This window comes from Dendrobates tinctorius, unplaced genomic scaffold (assembly GCF_039654945.1).
Source record: "Dendrobates tinctorius isolate UK_male_01 unplaced genomic scaffold, ASM3965494v1 ptg000039l, whole genome shotgun sequence".
Classification (NCBI taxonomy): domain Eukaryota; kingdom Metazoa; phylum Chordata; class Amphibia; order Anura; family Dendrobatidae; genus Dendrobates; species Dendrobates tinctorius.
Genome location: NW_027361707.1, coordinates 43,754,256 through 43,777,568, shown reverse-complemented (window position 1 = coordinate 43,777,568; position 23,313 = coordinate 43,754,256). Strand labels below are relative to the sequence as shown.

The 23,313-nt window shown below is 38.4% G+C and overlaps 1 protein-coding gene across 3 annotated transcripts in view; it reads right to left on the bottom strand.

Annotated features, from left to right (window-relative positions):
- SLIT2 (slit guidance ligand 2) overlaps positions 1 to 23,313 on the bottom strand; it is a 441,790-nt gene that overhangs the window by 110,352 nt on the left and 308,125 nt on the right. For all 3 annotated transcript variants that reach the window (XM_073574662.1, XM_073574660.1, XM_073574661.1), the window contains exons 7-9: positions 15,883 to 15,954; positions 13,580 to 13,743; positions 12,711 to 12,849 (exon numbers count right to left, since the gene is read on the bottom strand). In XM_073574662.1, coding sequence (XP_073430763.1) covers positions 12,711 to 12,849; positions 13,580 to 13,743; positions 15,883 to 15,954 — 375 coding nt within the window. The remainder of the gene's footprint in view (positions 1 to 12,710; positions 12,850 to 13,579; positions 13,744 to 15,882; positions 15,955 to 23,313) is intronic.

The window sequence follows — 23,313 nt, the reverse complement described above, 5'->3', positions numbered from 1 at the left end:
AATTTGGCTTCTTATTGACTAAGATGCCTAAGTCTTTTTCCATGTCTGATTTCCCCAGCAGTTTCCCATTTAGTAATTGTAGCATCTGTTTCTCCTTCCCATGTGCATAACCTTACACTTATGTGTGTTAAACCTCATTTGCCATTTTTCAGCCCAATTCTCCAATTTACTCAATTCTGTCTGTAGTTGCAAACTGTCCTCCTTTGTGTTAACTACCTTACATAGTTTTGTATCATCTGCAAATACTGATATTTTACTGTGTAAGCCATCCACTAGATCATTAATAAATATATTAAATAGTAGGGGGCCCAATGTCTAAGGACAAGTCAGGAGAGGTATCTTAGCCAAATGAGCTATTTAAGGTGTAGGGAAACTTATTTATTCTTGATAATGATATTCTTACAGTACCTCACAATCATTTTATTGGACATTTCACAATCCTTCCTTAGCTGTGCTGAAATGCTAAGATGGACAAAAATGTTACCAATTCAAATAAAAAAAAAATCAAATGGTTAAACTTGGTATTTTCCAAAATAATCATTGCCTATTGACCATGGATCCATTCTGATAAGATGTATAATACAGCAAAACTCAAGAAAACGCACCGTAGCACATATAAAAGATTATTAGCGCCTGCTCATAAGGGCCCTCTACGGCAGGTCCTAATATTGTAGTCGAGACAAAGATGTAGTATCCAAGGATGTCTTAGATGGAGATAGTGATCTTTACTTGACATATCACCAACTGAAAAAAATGCATCGAAAGCAGAGCAACGTTTCTAATTTAAAAAAACGCCCTTCCTCAGGCTTATGTGGCTATAAATGGTATAGAGAAGTGGGTGACCAGCTGGATGATGGACTGGAAAGAGAACCTAGAAGAATTAAGATAGACTTGGTGGCCAAACATCATACTCCACTGATAAATTATATAGCTACATTTGTTTAAGAAATTGTATCCCAGAATATTCACATAGTCTTAGTCTAGGTGCCATTTCTAAATATTCATGGGAATGAAGAGGCTGAAACAGATCGCATTTCATGGTTACTTAAAAAAATGAAAAAAACAAAAAAAATAACTGTGGTTCTTGAAGATGATTTGTGAGGCATTGAGCTCTGTACTGGATATCTGCCAACATCACATTAATCTGAACAGCTGTAGGAAGAGATGTATTAATCCTACAGCATTGATGTATACATGCATAGCCCGTGATGTAAACATTATCTGGAAGCTTTTGCAGGAAATATCTTGATCAAGGCCTGATAAGTATTGTGCATGGTCTGCGGAATTGTAGTCATGAAACATGTTCTTCCCTTGATGAAGTCTCTCTGAATACCAAGTAGGGAAATGAAAGTGATAAATGCGTTGCGATATGCTATGCATATTTTATGCTAGATGTTCAGCTGCTTGATGTTATATTGCCCAGCGTAGACCAAGATACCTAACACGTAACTCTGGATAAGGTCTCATTCAGAATGTTGTAGTCTACCTGTGTAACGATCCACCTTCTGGAAGTAACACCTTGAACCCCCATCATAGATGACCAGAATTTAAAAAATTAAAAACACAGATCATCACGGTTTTAGGGTATTTGCACAAACAGTAGATATCTTGCAAATTTTTCTAAGACTGAATTTCTCTTTGTTTCTCTGAATGGGAAGTTTTTATGGCAAATTAATGGTAGTTTTAAGGTGCATTTACACCGGTCGATAATTGGAGAACTCGAAACTGCCTGTTTAAAGAGGACAACAATCTCCTGATCAATGTGGAATACACTCATGTTTTTTGTATAATGGTCTGTAGACTTGCATAAAAATCATCATTGTCGGCAGCATGTAATCATCATATGCTGCTGAAAACAATAATATTTTATGCGCACAGAACAATTTTTTTTAACGATCGTTCTGTGCACATGGAAATGCTGTCAACCTGTCTAACAACTGCCGATAGGGCTGCATGTTGTTTGACGGCCACTTTTGTGTAAATGCACCCTTAGACTATCATATTGTAGGCACAGATATAACACAGGTTACCTTTACACGCATAACAGAGCACTGGAATATCAAGGCACAATTTTTTTTTAAATTTGAACCCTAAATTGACATCAGCCAATGCAATATTAATTTATCTTAATTGTCCACAATTCAGATAACCTTCTTTATCACAATGTTAAATTTGGGTCAAAACAACATCTGTTCATATTCTTTATTTTACAATGCATAGCTATAAAGCAATAACACATATGGTAGATTATAAGCTAATTTATGTAAACATGTCCAACAAAGACAATTTTCATGAGATAAAGTTGACTCAAAGCTTTTTTAGGCTGCAAGTTATGTTCATTCCATAAAAAAAGGAAAATCAGTTGGCATTCTACAAATCAACAAATCAATGTGACGTATTTTCAGGATAGGGATACTATTGAAGAGAAATAGCGCAATAGTGCATTATCCAGTGTAGGTAAACCAATTTAAAAATAATACACTCACCAGATGGAGCTTGTAATAAGCATGGAGGATTCGCTGCTGCAGGAACCACAGATCCACGAAGGACCGACGTAGAAGATGCAGGATAGGAAAAAAGTGGTCAGACAATCTGCGCTGCGAATGACTATGAACAATTATTATTACAGTGGTCTTTATTCGACGCGTTTCGAAGTTTCACAGAACTCCTTCCTCAGGAGAAAACTACCTGAGGAAGGAGTTCTGTGAAACTTCGAAACGCGTCAAATAAAGACCACTGTAATAATAATTGTTCATAGTGATTCGCAGCGCGGATTGTCTGACCACTTTTTTCCTATCCTGTATTTTCAGGATAGCCAAATTAGGATGTGATTAATGAGAATAGAAAGAAAAATTTTAAAAAAAATAGATGAAAAGAAAGAAAATAATATCCAATTCCAAGTGGATTCCAATTAGGCCATGAGTGCATAAAAACTACAAAGGGTAAAAAAAAATCAAAATGGTCCATAATATAAATGACAGGAGAACTTTATCCAACTGTACAACAAATGGCTCTACGGTGATACACCAGATAAATAAAATGAAGGGGTAAGACCTGACACCGTGCGAACATGTCATGAGTAAGAGCCCTTCAATAAATGACAGTCAGGATACACCTTCAGGCGGCAAACTCTGTGGAGCAGAATGAAGTACAAAGGGAAGAGAATTATGGCTATTATTTCCAAGGATATAGCTCTATAATCATGACATGACTATCTTAGTGATCGTATAACAGCAGAGCCAAGGCTCTTCATCCTTGAAGCCCGCTGTGACACCTTTTATCTTATATTTGCTTCTCGGAAAAAGAAGCCAAGACGTAAAAGCTGCACGTCCAAGCCTTAAAACTATCCTGTGTAAAAATGAATAGTACAAGTAGAGTGCCATTTTATATGACCTGGTATTGAACTGCAGGTCCCACATAAATATAATAATCATCTAATAAACTAGAAAGCTTTCAAGTGGGTGAGACCTCAACTGACCACAACTTTCTAAAAGCAGAGATATTCCAGTTGACAGTCCATGATTCTCAAAGCTTACTGTGCATGGCTGGAAAATGGGTTCAGATAGCTCACTTTTAATATTCCGACTTGACTATTATTATAGAAGGTACAGCTGACACACAGAAGGACATGGATTTTACAGATAGGATTTGATGGATGCTGAGGGTAATAATGTAAAAAAGGTGTAATAATAGAAAGACATTTCTTGGCTGTCGGTGTAATTATAATAAGTGGGACCAAGTATCTGAGGGTCTCCTGCACTAAATACTTTTTAGCCTGTTACTACAAGTACAAGATGTAAAGATTTGACCCATTTCCCTTACTTTTATTGCTCTAATATGACGATATAAATGGTACAACTAAGTCTGAGTACTGATCTTAAAGGAAATCTGTCATTACCCCAAAAACTGTTTCTATGATCATGTTTCTCTTTGAAATATCTCATCTACACCTTTACTTCTGCAATCTACTGCACCCTGACTGATAAAACGTTTTAATTCTTATGCAAATTAAGCTTGAGTGCTCTTGTGCAAAATAAGCAAGTGCTCTGGGAGTGTCAAAGAATCTCCCAAGTCTCTGCCTCCCCAGTTCTTTTCCCAGCATAGCTCCACCTTCTTCTGCTTGAATGACAGCTCACTAGCATCACTACACAGACAGTGAGCTAGACTGGGAAGAATCTAGGGAGGCAGAGGCTTGGCAAGAGCTCTGATCATGCCCAGAGCACATAAGCCTAATTTGCCTAATTTGCATATGTACTAACACAGATATTTTTCATTGAGGTAGCAAAACATTGCACAGATAACAATATCTTTCAGAGACCAACATGACTATTTAAAATTGTTTTGAGGGGAAGTAAAGTGGGGTCGATCGCTCGGACAGATTCCTTTTTAAACATTTATGCCATATCTAAAGGCCCCCCATACATATTAGATAAGAGTCAGCTAATCTGATCTTGATAGCGTTGTCCAACAAGTTAATTTGTATGGCAGCCTCCTGACTCTCTCTCAACAGATGAGCCGCTCCTCCATGAATCTATCAGCATCACTCTCACAGAGAAAACAGGAACACGTGGGAAATCTGACCTTTCCTTTGTTTGGGAAAGTCAGAAGAAGAGGCCCATTAAAGTACATTGAACACATTTTATTGGTTGGAGCTAAGCTAAGTTCTTGAAGTACCAATACAGTGGTTTTTTTTTATTTTATTACACCACTGTAAAGGTATCAATAATGTATGTTCCCTGAGACCAGTAAAATGCTTGCCGGTCACAGTCTTCTGCTGTTTCCAGTGCAACTCCGGTCCTCTTCTGCACTACATGACTGGACTTATGACTGGTTAAATCACTCCAGTGTTTCTTGGACAGACTGGAAGTCGCTTCTCAATGTGAGTCTGTAAGACTGTAAGTCATAGACTTACATTAAGTGATTGTAACACTTGGCAGTGACTTTCGGACAGTCAGAAACTGCGGTCACAAGATAGAAGGGAGGGAGCAGTAGAAGATGGTAGCTGGTAAGTAAGTATTTTACTACATACCTGGTCAAACATTCCTGATACCACTTCTGTGGTGAGATTTAAAAAAAAAACCCTGAAGTGGTGCTTTAAAAAACAATGGATTCTCCTTTTTTTAGTTATTGGGAATCAGCTCAGAACCGGGTGCAGTCCTATGCATATCTACAGCTCTGTGTGGTAGAAATAATGAAGGTGATCCAGGCTCACTGGACAATATATGGAAGAAAAAATTCCAGATTCCACCAAAAAATGCCAAATTAATACATGACTTTTAATTATTAAGATTATAAATTGTAAGATCAAACCATATTAATAAAATTAACTAAAATGATTTGATCTTACAATTTTTAATCTTAACAATTAAAAGTCATGTTTTAATTTTGCACAGCATGGCGGATGCTGGAATTTTTTTTTTTACGTATTCCTCTTTGCTCAGTTGCCGGTATGGTGTTTGCGCACCACATTTTGTTGATAGAGGCACCTCTTCCACACTCGGTGAGCTGAATATTCCCTTATCCTTTTCCCCCCTTTGTGTATTTATTAATCACTGTAGAATACCCTTTTGTGTACTAAATGGTCGGCGGTCTCTGTTGTCATACTGTCACCAGTCACACATTTATGATGTACATGAGGATACATCTTCAGCATCAGGAACGGCCACATTAGTATGCATCAGAAGGAAAGCAGCTCTATGGACTTCATCCAACAGGTACTAACAATCAATAAATATGGAGAGGGAACCGCGTTAATATGTATAGCGTTGTGTACGGTATTTGCAAAAATTGAAAGGGCTGCGGGCTATCGGGATGGTCGCGTCTTCATCATTTTTATTATCAGTGGCCTACTGGCCATTGAGGTCTAGCCAAAGATGAACAATTAATGTTTACTTCCTGGAAAACACCGGACTGATCATAGAGGGGAACAGAGACTCATGTTGATCCAATAAGCAGAGGTCCAAGTAGTAGGACCCCCACCTATCAGATATTAATATAATGTAATGCACAAGTGACAACCAAGGACGGAGTCACTGGGATTATCTGTGAATGTGGTGTATGGCCCAAAATATTAAAGCCATATACTTTTCTCCTCCCCCAAGGTGCTACACTACATTCCACATAACAATGTACACTTCCACATCATAAACTAATTAGGATAAAATAATTATGGTCAATTATTATTTCCTGATTACATGTTATATTTTAATCTGTGTGTTATTGTGGTGCTGTTCAGTTTGCTGTAGACCATTTTGTGTTATATCTGTTTTCTCATTCTAGGAGTTTTTCAATTCGAGTTTCTTCATCATGAGAAAACAGATATAAAAATCAGTATGACAAGAATTTTATTAGGTGTAATATATCATCATCCTGACAAGGTATTACAAATGCTGGGATATGTCGATGACATGGTGAGCAAGAAGAAATATATGATACACTGTAATCCATCTAGGATTTCTATGCAGAACGAAATATGTTGGGATGAGACTGTTTTATGGGTTTTCATATTCTTAAATTTGGTAGTCTGGAGCTATAAACATAAGTAAATGATATTAGATAACTATAAAAGAAAAGAATGTAAGGCTGAATTTCTGATCCTTATTCCAAGGGAACGGGGGGATACGAATGGACGCATTGTGCAGACAAGTAATACAGAGCTGCGGCAGGAAAAAATGAGCACAACTTCTACGTAAAGGGGCTAAAAAAGGGAAAAAGAAGTAAATTAAAATATGTGTGTATATACATGTATTGCAAAGTTAATGATTATTTAGCTGTTGGAGTTTGGAGTTGTTGTTCAGCTCCAGAATAATTTGGAGCCAATCAGACACCCCTCCGATGGTATTATATGATGGATAAGTATTTGCCTGTATTTCTCAGCATCGAGGACACCACTAATCCTGACCAAATTCTCATCTCTATTTATTGATTTTTTTTTATTTTAAGGGGCCTCCCCTATGCTTTCCTACTGCCTGCGTACACTAATTATTTCACCGTTCTCTGAACTTTTGAGAAAAAAATGCCTTTATTCCTGTTTTCACGTATAGTTGAGTTGCTTTGCCTTGTTTTTGTGTCGGAAGGTATGGACTGTGTACACATGTACTTAGAAGAATTGATGGTTTGAAGCTGTTGTGAAAGTAAAGGACATTCACACCAAATACTGATTTGATCAAATTTCTCTTTTGTTCATGTACGTTACATTAAAAATATTCTATTAACACTTCTATTTTTCAAGGCATTCTTACTTTGCATCATCTTTTTCACACCTGCCTAAAACTTTTGGATGGTACTGTGAATATATAAACCCCAAGATATTTCAGGGGAGAGAAAGATGGGGCATTTTAAATTTACATGTCTGATCCTTTTGTTCTAGCAGCGGTTCACAGTGGTTTCCTCCACTTTCCATACTAAATGCACATTTATCCAACAGTTATCTGATGTAAATGATTCATATACTGCTATTTGTTTTTATGCATATCTATATATATAACTCTGGATGTATATATGAATTTCTGTTGTGTGGCCATATTTTTGTTATTCTTTATGCGTGACCAAACAACCAGACCAATCTGCACCAAATTTGGCACATAGGTAAATCAGGCTCTTTGGAAGTTTTAACACCAGGTTTCAGCTCTCTAATACTGACTCGCCAAAGAAAAACATAAACCAAAAACATTTTTGCAATATCTGCCAAAAATAACGAACACAAACAATAATTTTCGGCAAAATGACTGTACCAATCTGCTGCCAAATTTGACATATAGGTAAATCAGGCGCTTCAGAAAGTTTTACAGTAGGCTGGGTTTCAGCTCTCTTGGATCTACTGTACTTAAGATATTCGCCAAAAACATGGAACACAAATAGACATAGTAATGTACAACCAAACAACTACACCAATCTGTCTTACATTTACCACATAGGTAAAACAGGGACTTTGAAAGGTTTTACACCAGTCTTCAGCTCTCTAAGATCTGCTTGCCAAGTATATAATACAAAAAAGTTCAAGAAAGCAGGACAAAAATCAATTATTAATTTACAGCCAAGAAGCTGGACCAATTTTCCTCAAGATTCCTACATAGGTAAATCATGCACTGTGGAAGGCTTTAAACTGGGTTTCAGCTCTCTGGGACATAACATTCTCAATATATATATATATATAAGTCTCCGCTAGAGCAAAAAGATTGGGTAAAGAAATGTATTTAGTCGTCATTCACGTGGTCAGACTGTGTGCATGAAGGCTGTAGGCACTTGCTGCCATACTCTGCCTACATGCAGTTCACAATTAAGGAACAAAAAAACCTTATGGATGTACAGTAGGGTTTGACTTGTGTACATGAGTCCTCAGGTTTAATATGAATATATGAAATATAATAAACCCCTTTCATTCAATTCTCAAAGCTCCAAACAAAATGCCCTTTTCCACTTTTCATCCACATCAGTTAAACTTGTGCCCAAAGGGTGATTGGAAAAAAGAAGCTTTAAGCTATTCCATAACCTTTAAGAAGACGAACAAATCGAAAGGATATACGAAATTTTAGAGAGAAGGGATGAGAGTAGATTGAGACAGGGCAAAGTATAAAAAAGGGGACAGGAGGGAAATGGAAAGAGAAAACGGAGAGAAACACATAGAGGAAAGAACTGGAAGGAGAGCGGTATCGGTAATTTCCATTGAAAATTACATGGACTCCCCATGTATCACACTGCAACGAGTCTACAGCAGCTCAATAAATAATGCGTGATAACGATGCACTGGCTTAGATACAGCGCTGTGTCGAGGATGTTCTGCTCAAAGGCTACACTATTAAATATTCAGTGCATCCACCGGTGACTCCTGGTGTTCCATCTCTCCGCAGACACAATGCTCCAGGCTTTTCTTTGTCCATATAAATTCACTTGACTACTAAGCAGGTAAATCAAAGACACTTTAATAAAAACACTTCACAGCCCTTGCTGGAAACTAGAGGATGCACCATCTGGGCAACATAATTTGAAACAGGAAAGGAAATTGAAGCAACAGTGATCTCTGGTTGACATCTACGTTCTCATTGCTTCTGCTTAACAAACTCATTTTAACCAGTAAGTTGCCTTCTTAAAGGTAAAAACACAGGACAGAAATCACAGTGAGTTGTGCCAATGACATAGTAAACTCCTCTACATCTCTGACAGGTCATGTATCGGCTCAGTCACTGCCCCAAGTAACTAACAACCATATTCTGGGTCATGGAGTATGGCTCAGACAGTGACTACTTTTGTGATTTTCCAACCCAACTTAACTCTTAATATATGTCTCCTACCCACTGTGCCTTTCTGTATTTCAGGCTAGCGAAGGCAGTACATTTAGGCTATGCTCTTCCAGATTTCTCATGTATATACCTGTGTTTTCAGTATGGCGAGGGCAATAGGCTAGTGCTAGAACATCTCTCTATTAAGAACGAAGGATTGGGCATGTTAAAATCCAAAGTGGTCGACCTTTTTTTCTTGTGAAATCTGCCATTGAGGTAGAGTCAGTACACCACCATAAACATTAAATCATTTTTCCTTAATCGTCAGGTTTAGTTCCGGCATTCAAGATCCCACACAATGTGTACAGTCACTTCTAGATGTTAGACAAAGAAAATACAAATGCAACATAAAAGCTTCAACTGAACACAAAGTCTATATCAAAACGAACCAATAAAAGCAGTGGACTAACTTAGCTAAGGAACTTTCTCGCCGAGAATAAAACCGTAACTAATTTGTTTTTTAACTTACCGTATTTTTCGGACAAAGACGCACTTTTTTCCCCCAAAATTTTTGGGAAAAGTGGGGGGTGCGTCTTATGGTCGCAATATACTAACCTCCGATCATGGCTGGAGGCTGGTGCGGGTGCCGCGGGCTCTGTGGTGCGGTGGTGGCAGCGGCTCTCTGTGCTCCGTGGGGGGCTCCGCCGGCATTTCCATGAAGCTGCCATGTTGCGGTGGCCTTCGGGAACATGGACGCCGGGAAGATGGCCGCCGGTCCGGGGACGGCGCATGCGCAGGTTCAGATCATGTCCCGAGATCTCAGGAGACGAGATTCAAAACTTGGCAACGAGATCTCGTCCCCCGAGATCTCGGGACGAGATCTGAACCTGTGCATGCACCGTCCCCGGACCGGTGGCAATCTTCCCGACATCCATGTTCTCAGAGGCCACCGCAACATGGCAGCAGTCAGTAACGGATGTGCGGGGGGCCTCCAGGCTTCGAGGAAATGCCAGCGGAGCCGCTGCCCCTGCACCGGTGCACAGCCCGCCGCCACCCTCACCCCACAGAGCCCACCTGCCCCAGCACAGCCCAGCTGCCCCAGCACAGCCCAGCTGCCCCAGCACAGCCCACCTGCCCCAGCACAGCTTCCCCAGCCCAGCACAGCCCACCTGCCCCAGCACAGCCCACCTGCCCCAGCCCAGCACAGTCACCCCAGCCCAGCTGCCCCAGCACAGCCCAGCTGCCCCAGCACAACCAACCTGCCTCAGCACAGCCCACCTGCCCCAGCACAGTGCCGCCACCACCGCACCAGCCTGGAGCACTGAATGACCCCTGTGACCACTCCTCCACCTGTGCCGGATCCCTTCCCAGGTAAGCTGAATTCGGACTGTAAGACGGACCCCCATTTGACACATTATTATTTTTTTTCCTTCTGAAAATTGGGGTGCGTCTTATAGTCCGAAAAATACGGTATATTATATGCACTAGATGATGGAAGCATTGGCGCTACTACTCACGTGTGTCTAGTAACACTTCTTATATGACTGCTATACTTGGGTATTTGTAATCTATTTTAGTGGAACTCAATACAATGTCTGACAATAAACAAAATAAAAATATTGGGGCACCCACTGATGGTGCAAATCTTCTTTTTTTCCCCCTTATAATCCATAAAGCATTACATGAGAAATTCAGAGTAGCAGGACGATTACCAGGCAATGGCTATTGTATATACACTTTTAGGCATCATGGGTTACTGCCATTTTTTTTACTTACATTACCTAGATTGGGTAATTTTACTTCACCCATTATTTTTTTTGCAGCGCGAATTAATGCTTTAACCATACAACAAAGATAAAAATTAGGAAGCTTGATACCTTCATAAAATTCCAGGCACTAACCCATTTTTATGCATTGACTGTAGATTTTCTATTTTCTTCTCTGCTAACATTACAGAACTGGTTGGTTGAGACCACATAATTGTGCAGTTTCTCACCACTCATTCAACTGAAGATGAGACTAATCTGAAATGGTACCATCTATCCAGGGGTCCCATAGAAATAGCAGTCACATGGGCTGCTTCTAGTTCTTAAAGAGTATATAGTCAGTTATAATATTAACCCCTTTAAGACCTCCATCGCACTAGTAATGAGGAGGTCGCTTCTCTCCTCTTGATGTGGACTCCGGCGGTGAGCCCACATCTTTCCCAGCACATGGCAGCTGTTTTGAACAGCTGACATGTGCCCAGAACAGCCGCGGGTGGAATCACGATCCACCTGCGGCTATTAACTAGTTAAATGCCGCTGTCAAACTCTGACAGCAGCATTTAATGCGCACTTCCAGCCATCGGGCAGGAAATCCTCCTGCTGGTGACCCCTGTCATATGATCGCGGGTCACCAGTGGGTTGGCATGACAACCAGAGGTCTCCTGGAGACCTCTATGGTTGTCAGTGCCGGATGGTTATGAGTGCCATCCCGTGGTTGGCGCACATAGCAAGTGAGCAATTCTACTACATAAAGGTGATCTGATCATTGCTTGTATATAACTGAGCCGACCAGGTTGTGGTAGCTTCTAGCCTCCCATGGAGACTATTGAAGCTGCCAAAAGAGAAAAAATGTTTTTAAAAATATTAAAAAATTAAAAAATATAAAAGTTTAAATCACCCCCTTTCACTCCATTCAAAACACAACAATAAAAAAACAAACATACACATAAAATTTGTTTTTGCTGTGTTCAGAATCGTCCGGTCTATCAATAAAAAAAAGGATTAACCTGATCGCTGAACGGCGTAGTGAGAAAAAAGGTCAAAACGCCAGAATTAAGGTTTTTTTTTGGTCACCGCAACATTACATTAAAATGCAATAACAGGCGATCAAAAGAACGTATCTGCACCAAAATGGTATCAATAAAAATGTAAGCTCGGCATGCAAAACATAAGCCCAGGTCTATGAACTCATAATGATCTGGAGAATCATAGTGTCATAATGGCAGTTCAGTTAAAGCATTTGGTGACCATGGTAAAAAAATCCTAAAAACTTTGTGCAATTGCACTTTCTTTTTACAATTTCACCGCACTTGGATTTTTTCCCCGTTTTTGAGTACACAATGTGGTAAAATCAATGGTGTCGTTCAAGTGTACAACTCGTCCCGCAAAATAAAAAGCCCTCACATGGCCATATTGACGGAAAAATAAAAAAGCTATGGCTCTGGAAAGAAGGAGAGGGAAAAACAGAAACGCAAAAACGAAAATGGGCAGGGTCTCTAAGGTGTTAATGTCTATTTCCACCACCCTAAAGGGGTTGTACAGTTTGGACAATTCTGTGCAGGACCTCTAGTGATAAGGGAATCTTACTCATAAAGTTAACTGCTTAATCTGATATAAAATAGATGTAGCCCCAAAATGTAAAAATGCTAACCAAAAAGTATCATATAGGTCAATGAAAGGTGATCAAAAATTCAATGTACTCAAGGAAAATATGACTAAACCTTACATTTCTGTTATAGTCTCGGGGAGGTTAGTCGGGATCTCAGTTAGGCCTTTTCCTCGGCAGTCCACAACATTGTTACTGCAGGTACACGCGGCTGGGCAGTGCAGGACACTACAGGAGGAGACCATGAATGACTGCTGACCTGCAAGACAAAGTGAGAGTTTACATTATTGTAGACGAACTGTACATGAAAAGTCAATTATGCTGAACTGAATGTTTCAATTGTGAATATGAAACCAAAAATATTCCTTTGCATTTACACAAAGAAAATGCACCGTCGCCATGAAAGGTGAAAGAAGATTTAGATAAGAAAAACAGACTTGCCTTCATCTTCATCTGAAAGATATGTACAAGAAAAATAAATAGAGAAAACACAGTCAATGAAGAATTTTTTGTTTCCTTTGTCTCTTTTTTATGAGTATTGGGTGGAACGTTCTCGTAGACCATACTTAGACAATCTGCAGAACTGTCTCGTGTGTCTCTTTATAACAGCCATATAGTGCCTTTATGTTTGGTGTATTATAGTTTTTTTTGTGGGTAGTATGTAATAAAAGCAAAGAAATACTAGTAAAGTTTAGAATTAATTTTTGATAAATTTTACAAATTTGAAAACAAATTACAAATATTTTTGTGTAAAAGTTTTAGATGGCCACAGTGTGTGAATGCAATATATTTGTACCATATTGGTATGGCATAATATCAACATGTAATTTGAAGGCTAATTTATGATATAAAGGCTTAACATAAGAGAAAAGTAGCCATAAAATGCCAAGATTATTGCATCTTGAAATTACCAGTGATCAAATTTTTCATGCAACTGTGCAACTTTTGAGACAAATTTTTCAATCTTGACCGTCCAACCATGTCCTTACCATTGCATATGAATTCCCGCTTTTGAACTTCAGCCACATTGTGTCCTCTCAAGTGACTGGGTCCCATGCACTGAGTATACAAGCCAACGCGGGGTCTCTGTCGCAACCAGTCAGATAACCAAGCCAGATTGCAATCACAAAATAGGTTATTGGAGTGAAGACGACTAAGAGAGTAAAAAAAAAAAATTATAATAAAATACTTAAAAAATATACTAAACAAGAATTCTGATAATGTCCCAAAACAAAATATTGTATAAACCTAAATATATGTGTTTTTTTTTTGATTAGTAAATTGTCCATAACAAATCGCTTAAAAAATAATGGTGGAGAAAAGTCGCCATGTTTGCCAACATTAAAAAATGCAGTCGTACCATTTCTGTCATCGTTTCTTTACAGTCTGTAAAGAAAATCTTCCAAGGCTTGAAAATAGTTTGGGAATTCTGTAGCTAAATAGCTGAACAAAAGCAGGGTTAAAAAAGAAAGACTACACAAGTCTCAAGTAAATTGCTCTATAGGGGCAGTGTACTGACAGCAATAGTGAAAAAAGAGCTGTAAAAGATTTGGCTCCCAATTAGAAATATCACTAAGTCTCGCTTTATTAGTCTCTATAGAAACTGCCTGCAAAATCCTTTTAACAGGTCACATTCATTTTCTACTGAACAAGGCAGAAAAAATAATTCAATGTAAAACATGCCCTTGTATCCTTTTTCTGATTTCGTTCTCTTTTTGTTTAATCAAAGAAAAGGGGATTAGTTGCTTTTAGCCCATCGGGACCCATGCTCAATACGGCGGCTGAAATTAAAGGAAGTAAGTGGTGACACAAAGACATTCGCTACTTCAAGACGGGCACAAGATCATGGCCGAATTCCAAAGAGAAAATTACATTCACAAAATAAGACCAAAAAAAACACACAAAGAGATTCAAATTTGTAGGCAAAATTTTATAGCTCTAGATCACATTTCTCTTAAATTAGATTAAATTTTGTTTTTCAGACTCAATACTGATTATTCCAGCATTCTCGATCAATTTCTGCAATTATCTCTTTTTATGACTGAAAAAATAATTTTCTAATCTTCTCTACAAGGATTTGCAAATTTCTAATGGTGTTGAAATGTCTCGATACTCAACCAATCAATTCTTCTCTTACAAGAAGAACTTTTTCCTTTAACTAAAAATCTGTAATGGATATTAAAGCACACATGTCTAGTCTACAGCTAATTATTTCATGTAGCTCTGTTTGTCAAGGATCCACTTCACATTAATTAAGTCTGGCTGGAGCACAGTAATAAAAGACTAAGGATTTCCAATTTATCATATGTGACAGCCAATCAAAGTCCATGGTCTCAAATGAAATGTGACCTGCCTAATGTGTCAAGGCAGTCTTTAGTTATTTACTTGGAAAGCAAATTTCTTTAAAGATGGTAATGACAGGACAAAAAGGGCTAGAAAATTATTTTTCACTTCAGTAGAGATATCTCTGCACCTGGGTTGTCCCTACAAGAATGAAGAATCCTCAGTGGTATAAAATTAAGGGTTTTTACACCATGTTTGGCTTTCTACCTTGAAAAAGGCGCCAGTCCGACACCAAAACACGCTGGTGTAATAAAAATCTTAATTTTAAGCCATGAAAGATTCTTCATTCCCACAGATGGAGCCCAGATACCCTGATATCTCCACTAAAGTGAATTACTATCTGGAAATTTTTTTCCTTCAGCCACGGGGTTGCGGGTACAGATTTAAGGCTCTTATAGGTGTTGTATCCCTATGCAACCACCCCAAGTGTGCACTACCACCACTTCCACCATCTCTTACTTATCTTACCATACTGCCTTATTGTGTGCACATGTCCCAAACAAACCTCAGAATTTTTGAGGGGTGAATGGTACATAAAACGTAAGAATTTTGCTTATTCTACCAAAAAAAAGCCAAATAATAAAGACAAGGCAATTTAAGTTAGGGGACTTCAACAATTTTGATATATGAAATATGTGCTAAATATATATACATTTTTTTCAATCATTTACTCTTATATTTTTTGTTTTAGCTCATTACAATTATACACAGTGGGATTATAATCAAATAACATTCAAAATAATACATAAAAAAAATTATTAATACAAAATAAAACACCATTATCCACGAAATAATTAAATCTCAACCATCGAATACAATAGAGAGCAGCTTAAAAAAAAGTACAGTAAAGGGAAAAAAAGTCTGTATTCTAAAACAGCATGATGAATATGTAGCGTTTCGGAATAATACACAACACACGCTAGAGATTCATTAATAACAATCTACTTACAAAATTCGGAGCTTTGGCATGTGGTTGAAACTTGCAACCGAAAGCCGAGTGATGTTGTTATTGTTGAGGGTGCTGTAAAACATGAAAGAGATGAAGTTAAATCAAGAAAGTCAACAACGAATTTGTAATAGAGTTGTGTATTTTATTTTTTGACAGCTTAGAGTTTATTGCTCGAAAAATCCGTTCAATATGTTTCCTAGTACTTTAGAATTGCGCACAACAGCCGTATTAATTGCAGTGAACCCTAGCGAAAAAAACCCAAATTATATCTTTAGATTAGTCTAAAACATTTTTAAAGTCTGTACTGCATTTCCCACGGGCATTTTCCACTTACTTAATGCGCCTGCTAATGAAAACTGTAGTTACATTGCCCAATTAATGCCATGCTTGGTTACAAAGCGCCATCAAAGCACTCAAGAATGAGATGCATTGTGGGAAAAGTCAAAAAAGGGTCATGAAATATTACCAAAACTTCAAACACGAAAGTCACCTTCTGTATTAAGCTTTTTCTTTCAGTTTCAATTTTTAATTAAAAGAAAGCTTTCTAACTTCAAATTTGTGATGTTATAACTGAATGAAAAATTACGGGAAGTTAGAATAATAATAATAAAAAAGATTCTATTAATTGGAGATGCAATTCATTTTGATTTGCCTGAGGATAGAGTAAAAAAAAAGGAAAAAGTTCTCTAAGAAATTTCCCACATAAATAATTTTTCAGATTTCTAACACTTTGTAGAATCTGCCTCCAACGCATACAATTTTAGAGCAAATTGCAAGGGGACTAAGGGTAAAAATTAATCTTAATTAGACATTTTGGATCTATTTTTAATTATTTTAGCACAGTGCCTTGAAAAAAAATACAAAATTATTTTTTAACTAATTATAAGAAAATAAAGTTACCTATATCGGATTAGTCGAAGGGACAGTTTAACATTAACAAAATTGTATTCATACAAATTAGTAAAATTTTTCCGTATTTTGCTCTCGAAATGTCAGCATCCAAAAGTCCTGAAATATCTAATCCTACTACACTTTATCATAATAGAATAGAACATATCAGTTAAAAATTAAACATTCTGATGTACAGAAATATAATACTGGATTGCTCCCATGAAAGCAAAATAGGAAAAAAAAAATGAAATTAAGCAAAAAAATACATAGAAATGTGGTAATCCTCACAGACTTGCCTTTCGTTTGAGAAATCATGTTTCCGCTTCTCTGGAGGTAAGCAATGTATAAAGGGGCTTCAGTGGAGGACCCAGCGACACGAGCAGAAATGCGCATTGTGCAGGAAGAGTGTGAGGGTGTCTTCCGCTTATCAAGGGTGGACTCGCCCTTCCAAATTTCTAGACTATTCCAGTCGTCCACTCCTTAAACATGTCCCTCCCACTAATGTCAGCAGATTTTTATAAGTCGCAACGGGTATGGGTGCGGGCACCATAAATCCAGTCATTATATGCTGCAGTAATTATTCAAGTCAAAGTCTGACAAATATATAAAAGACTTTTCTGTGTCCATGATGATTTTGGATCAATATTTGTCATCCCTACATTTATACGTCTTAATGAAAAAAGTCATAAAAATATTTTTTATTAAAATAATTTAAATATGTGAGATGAAATATTTTTTTTTTGTTTCTTTGTCAATACTAAGTCGCGGTGGCCATTTTCTACAATGACCTATTTTTTCAATACAGTCCTAGCACCTTGTACTGCGATTTAGGATATAAAGAGTAAAATGATATGTTAGAGAAACAAATAAATACATTTCTTTATACTTTAAGAAGAAGGAAATCATGGTTGGACGAATAGAAGGAACAAGGCGAAGAGGAAGATCAGCAACCCGATGGCTTGATACTATCAAGATTACGGTGGAGAAGGCCAGAGGTGACCTAAGGATCGAGATGGAGCCAAAGGCCGCCCGTAATACATATATGTATTGGCCCAACCAATGGACAGGTTCTGACATTCAGTCTTTAATTTAGTAGTAATTTTAAATTTTAGCCAGTCGCAATCTCAGCAATGCAATATGCAATAAAAATGTTAACATCTGCTTTTTTTTGCTAAGAAACTTGTGTTTTTGGTCTTTACTCAACGGAATTTTAATTTTCCTTCTCTTATATTGCTCCAATATATTCCACAATGTTATTATCCGCCATATCAGTTTGTTTCTCTAATGGGGCCCTCAATCTAATTTTCTTATCTCATACACTAACTATGGCAAGTTTCCAAAAAATCTAACGAATTGATCAGTATATTTTTGAAGTATGGAAAAGAAAACAGGAAATCTAGAAGAATCCCAAGCAGACATGGGGAGAACTTACAAACTTCATGAAACTGTTCTCCTTAGATTTCAACTAGGGAAAGACAATGCTTCTCACTATGCTACAATGGCGCCTCCAAAGCTTACAATATATGACAGTGTTAGATAAAGGCCATTCCATGACCACACTAGCTCATGCCAGGTTGGTCAAGCAAAATCTATGCAGATTTTGATATCCTAATAACTTGCGAACCACATTCAAATATGACAAGTAGCACAAAGATACATTTCATCTTATCAAGAGGTAAAAAGGTTGTGTCCTTTTTTCCAATGGCATGGCATGACAGAGATATACAGGGCTGTGGAGTCGTAATCGTGGAGTCGGAGCCCATTTTGGTGTCGTCGGAGTCAGAGTCGGTGTCATGGAAATTGAGGAGTCGGAAGTTTGGCTTACCGACTCCACAGCCCTGGTATGAGGGAGTCGGTGTCGTGGAAATTGAGGAGTCAGAGGTTTGTCTTACCGACTCCAGAGCCCTGGTATGAGGGAGTCGGTGTTGTGGAAATTGAGGAGTCAGAGGTTTGTCTTACCGACTCCAGAGCCGTGGTATGAGGGAGTCGGTGTCGTGGAAATTGAGGAGTCAGAGGTTTGTCGGTAAGACTCCACAACCCTGGTATGAGGGAGTCGGAGTCTTGGAGTCGGACTTGGTGTCGTGGAAATTGAGGAGTTGAAGTCGGAGTAGGAGGTTTGGCTTACTGACTACACAGCCCTCGTGATATATCCAAATTATTTGTCTTGAATACTATCAAATATCAGTGATGATTTGACATTGTTGCGATCTCTAGTTCACGTAGGGGACTCAAGAGTCACATGTGACTCCATCCTGAACCTTCGGTAGGTGAACACTTTGTTGGCATATACCGTAAATAATACATTTTTAGAAGAAAACTAGCTATTTTTTTTCACTTTTAATTTGCCTTCTTCATAAATGTGCAAAAACTCTTAATTGCCATATTGAGGGCACCCTCTTTGCCAATATATGAGGATCTCGCCCAGCATCTTCAAAGCTAAGTTGTGTTGAACATCCAAATGTTCACATTTCAAACAGCACCAATAAATGGTGGGAAAACTACAGTTCTTTTTCTACTCCGAGTTAGATACTTGCAAAAGCAATTCATGTATTAAGAATTGTTATCAATGTTATTGTTATTAAGTTTTTTGGTGTCTAATTTAATTTAATATTGTTTTCTCCATTCTAAAAATACAAAAATCTAACGATCAGGTCATTGAGGGATTTTACTCCAGAGAATTATATGGATTGTGTGTGCAACGTAAAACAAACCAGGTCTTCAGCAGTCTGAGATACAATATGAAACATACAGGACTAAGAAATTTTCAAATAAATCTTGAAATAAGTCATAACTCATGATTGTTTTATGTGAGCTTTGGAAGCCTCTTTGTGCTGGTTTAATTCAACGAAAGCTTGGAACTTTTTTTTTAAACATTAAAAGCTGTATGTGTATTTTATGATATAATTGTTGAAGCCGTGCTATAGCGGATAATGTTACATTGTAACAGAGAGGAAATTTCAGATTTAATTTTGAGTTCTATAATGGAACATTCTTGCTTTATTGTACATAAGCTTTAAGATCGTACTCATAAAGAAATATGTATGCGGGCAAACTTCACTTTATTGAGCCTCATGGGCATGTAAAGTTTTGTACCACCGGGCTAAAAGTTGGTATACGTACCTAGGGATAATGATCGATGTAGATAGATAGATAGATAGATAGATAGAAAGATAGATAGATACTATGTTATTTTATAGGTGACTAAGGCTGTGTTCACAAGTCGCGTTTTTTTCGCGTTTCCGCGGCGGTTTTAAACGCGTGATTTTGCTGCGAAAACGCGAAAAATAAGCATCCCATGCATTCCTATGGGATTCCGCAATGCTGTACTAATGCTGCGGTTTTTTCTGCAGCGGAATCGCTTTGCGGTAAAAAAACGCAGCATGCTCATTAATTTGCGGAATCGCGGCGATTCCGCCCACATAGGAATGCATTATTCTGCTTATTTTCCACAAGTGGCTGTGCCCACCACGCGAAAAGTAAGCAGAACATTTGCGTATGGTACCCACGGTCCGGAGGAGAGGAGACTGTCCTCCGGGCTTTGGGTACCATATCCTTGTAAAAAATAGAATTTTAAAATAAAAAATATTGTTATTCTTACCTTCCGACGTCTCGCGCAGCCTTCCCGCCTCTCTCCATGCTCCCACTCCCAGTAATCCTTTGCGAGAATGACCGCGATGACGTCGCAATCTCGCGGGAGCACAAAGTCTCGCGGTCATTCGTGCAAAGGATTACTGGGACCGGGAGCGTGGAGAGAGGCGGGAAGGCTGCGCGGGATGCATAGGCAGCATCGATAGTAAAAAGTTGGTCACACTCGTCAAACGCTACAGATCGCTTGCAAAACACTAGGTTTTCCGCAGGAAAATCGAGGGAATTTAAATGCGATTTTCCCGCAGAATGGAATCCGGAATTCTTGCGGTAATTTCTGCGAGAGTTCCGCTACGTGTGCACATAGCCTAAATTTCAGTTTTTCCATTATATACTAGAAGAACTGAAGTGCTGCCACTTTAATCCAATTTTCTGGATTTGCTAGAACCCTGGGTAAAGGGTCCATGGGCCACCACTTGGACAGTTTGTTACCTCTGTATAGTGCTGATGACTTTCATTTTGTATGAGAGATAGATATGAGATAGATAGATACATAGATAGATATGAGATTAGATAGATAGACATTACATATGAGATAGATAATAGATATGAGATAGATAGATTAAAGAAATCCTGCAGTAATGTATCATAAAAAATGGCACACAGGGCAGCATTGGCAGAGACAAAAATTACAAAATTGGGTGCAAAAAAAAGCCTATTGGGCAAAACCAAACCTGAAAATATCCAAAAGAGAAAAAGGCAACACTCCATAGTCCAACATTCAATGGTTTATTGACCCATCATGCCAGGACAACGTTGTGGAACTTTTTCCATACTTGGAACAAAGCATTGCCCTGGCATGATGAGTCAATAAACCAGTGAATGTTGGACTATGGAGTGTTGCCTTTTTCTCTTTTGGATAGATAGATAGAGGATAGATAGCTAGACAGATAGATATAGGATAGATAGATAGATAGACAGACAGATAATAGATAATATTTAGATAGAAAGATAGATAGATAGATAGATAGATAGATAGATAGATAGATAGATAGATAGATAGATAGATAGATAGATATGGGATAGACATATATGGGATAGATGATAGATAGATAGATATGGGATAGACAGATATGGGATAGATGATAGATAGATAGAGAGATAGATAGAGAGATAGATAATATTTAGATAGAAAAATAGATAGACAGACAGATAGATAGATAGATAGATAGATAGATATGGGATACACACCTATGGGATAGATAGATAGGTAGATAGATAGAGATAGATAGATAGATAATATTTAGATAGAAAAATAGATAGATAGAGATATGGGATAGACAGATAGATAGATAATAGATTGATTGACAGATATGGGATACATAGATGATAGATAGATATGATATAGAGAGATAAGGGATACATATAATATAAATATTAGTTAGACAATAGATATGTGATAGTTAGATTCAGGTTGGTACAGGTTAAACTCCTTTTCCCACGTTAGGCTAGGTTCACATTTGCGGTTGAGTCCGCAGCGCGTGCGTTTGCGGTTGCGGACAATAGGCAAATGCTATTTTCCCGGCAAATTTTTGAATTTACACATGCCAGGCCCAATGGACGTGTCTTATGTAAATTCTTGCGTACGTAAACGCAAAGCGTATGCATGTCGTTGCGTATGTTTGCGTTTCCATAGCCAGTAATGCGTTTTTTTACGCACGTCATCCACAGTCATCCGCATGCGGAAGACTGCGGATATTTGATGCCGCAAAAAATGCAACCAGATGCGTTCGGCACGCCCCTCCACATACCGCGAAAAGACGCAACCGTACGCAAACGCACCCTAACGCATACAAACGCATGTCCCTGCATACCCCATGTTAAGGATAGGTACACAGGATGCATGCGCATCAAACACAGGGGACTAAACCGCAAATGTGAACCTAGTCTCAGTGAGTTGCTGACATGTGGCGGTAGAGCCTGTCTGCGGGTGTTGGCAGGATGGCAGCACTATTACACCTGGGCAGTACACTACATGTGATGGTTAGGCCCTCTGGGTTTCTATTGGATTTAGAAGCTTCTCACTGTCTAATCGTAGTCCGGAGGTCTTCAGTCCTGATAAAGCCAATTCTAAAAGTCACATGAGCAGGAAACACATTCTGAGTCCGCGCTTAGTTACAATATCTCTTTCTATCTACAAAGAACTATAATATTCACTGCATTTATTAGACATAGGGGGCTGCGCTTCTATATTTTGGGGGGGCCATTTATATCTGCCATTGTCAAATGTGGCCCAACTATGGGACATATACAGAAAAAATGTCTCTACTTATGCTGACTCTTCAGAGACATCAGACATACCACTGGACATTTATTATCAACGTGTTGGACGGTTACACGCACTGCCTAAAAAATGTTTGGCCTTGTTAGTCCAGGGTAAATAAAAAGCCTAAAATGCGGATAGAGAAAGTATGTGCTGTATTCTGAGCCGGCGGGTGCCGTGTCCCACCGCTGACTCTCTTGACACGTGAGGTCATTAATATCTATGTAACTTTTATGCAGACAGCACACATATTCTGAAAGACAAATCTGAGATGGGAAACAGGAATGGATAAAAATGAAGGTGAAAAATATAAAAAAATCCCGCAGTAATGTATCATAAAGAATAGCGCATAAGTGGCCACTGCAATGTACGGCAATGCGGCATACGCTGTCCCAATTACCGACAGTCAGGCGTGGTCAGACTGACGCAATAGTGCGACATAAGGTGAAACGCTTCTAAAAGACCACCTCCTTCTCCAGGCCACATTTTCAATGCACGTTGGCCATCTGCTTTGAGCAGACCGCTTGCAATCAATGCAGTTTTGACCGTTCGTCTTAATGTTATTTTACTATTCAACTATTTACTCCTTTTTTTCTTATTTTTTTATCCTTTACTAAGGGCCGAACAGCGGA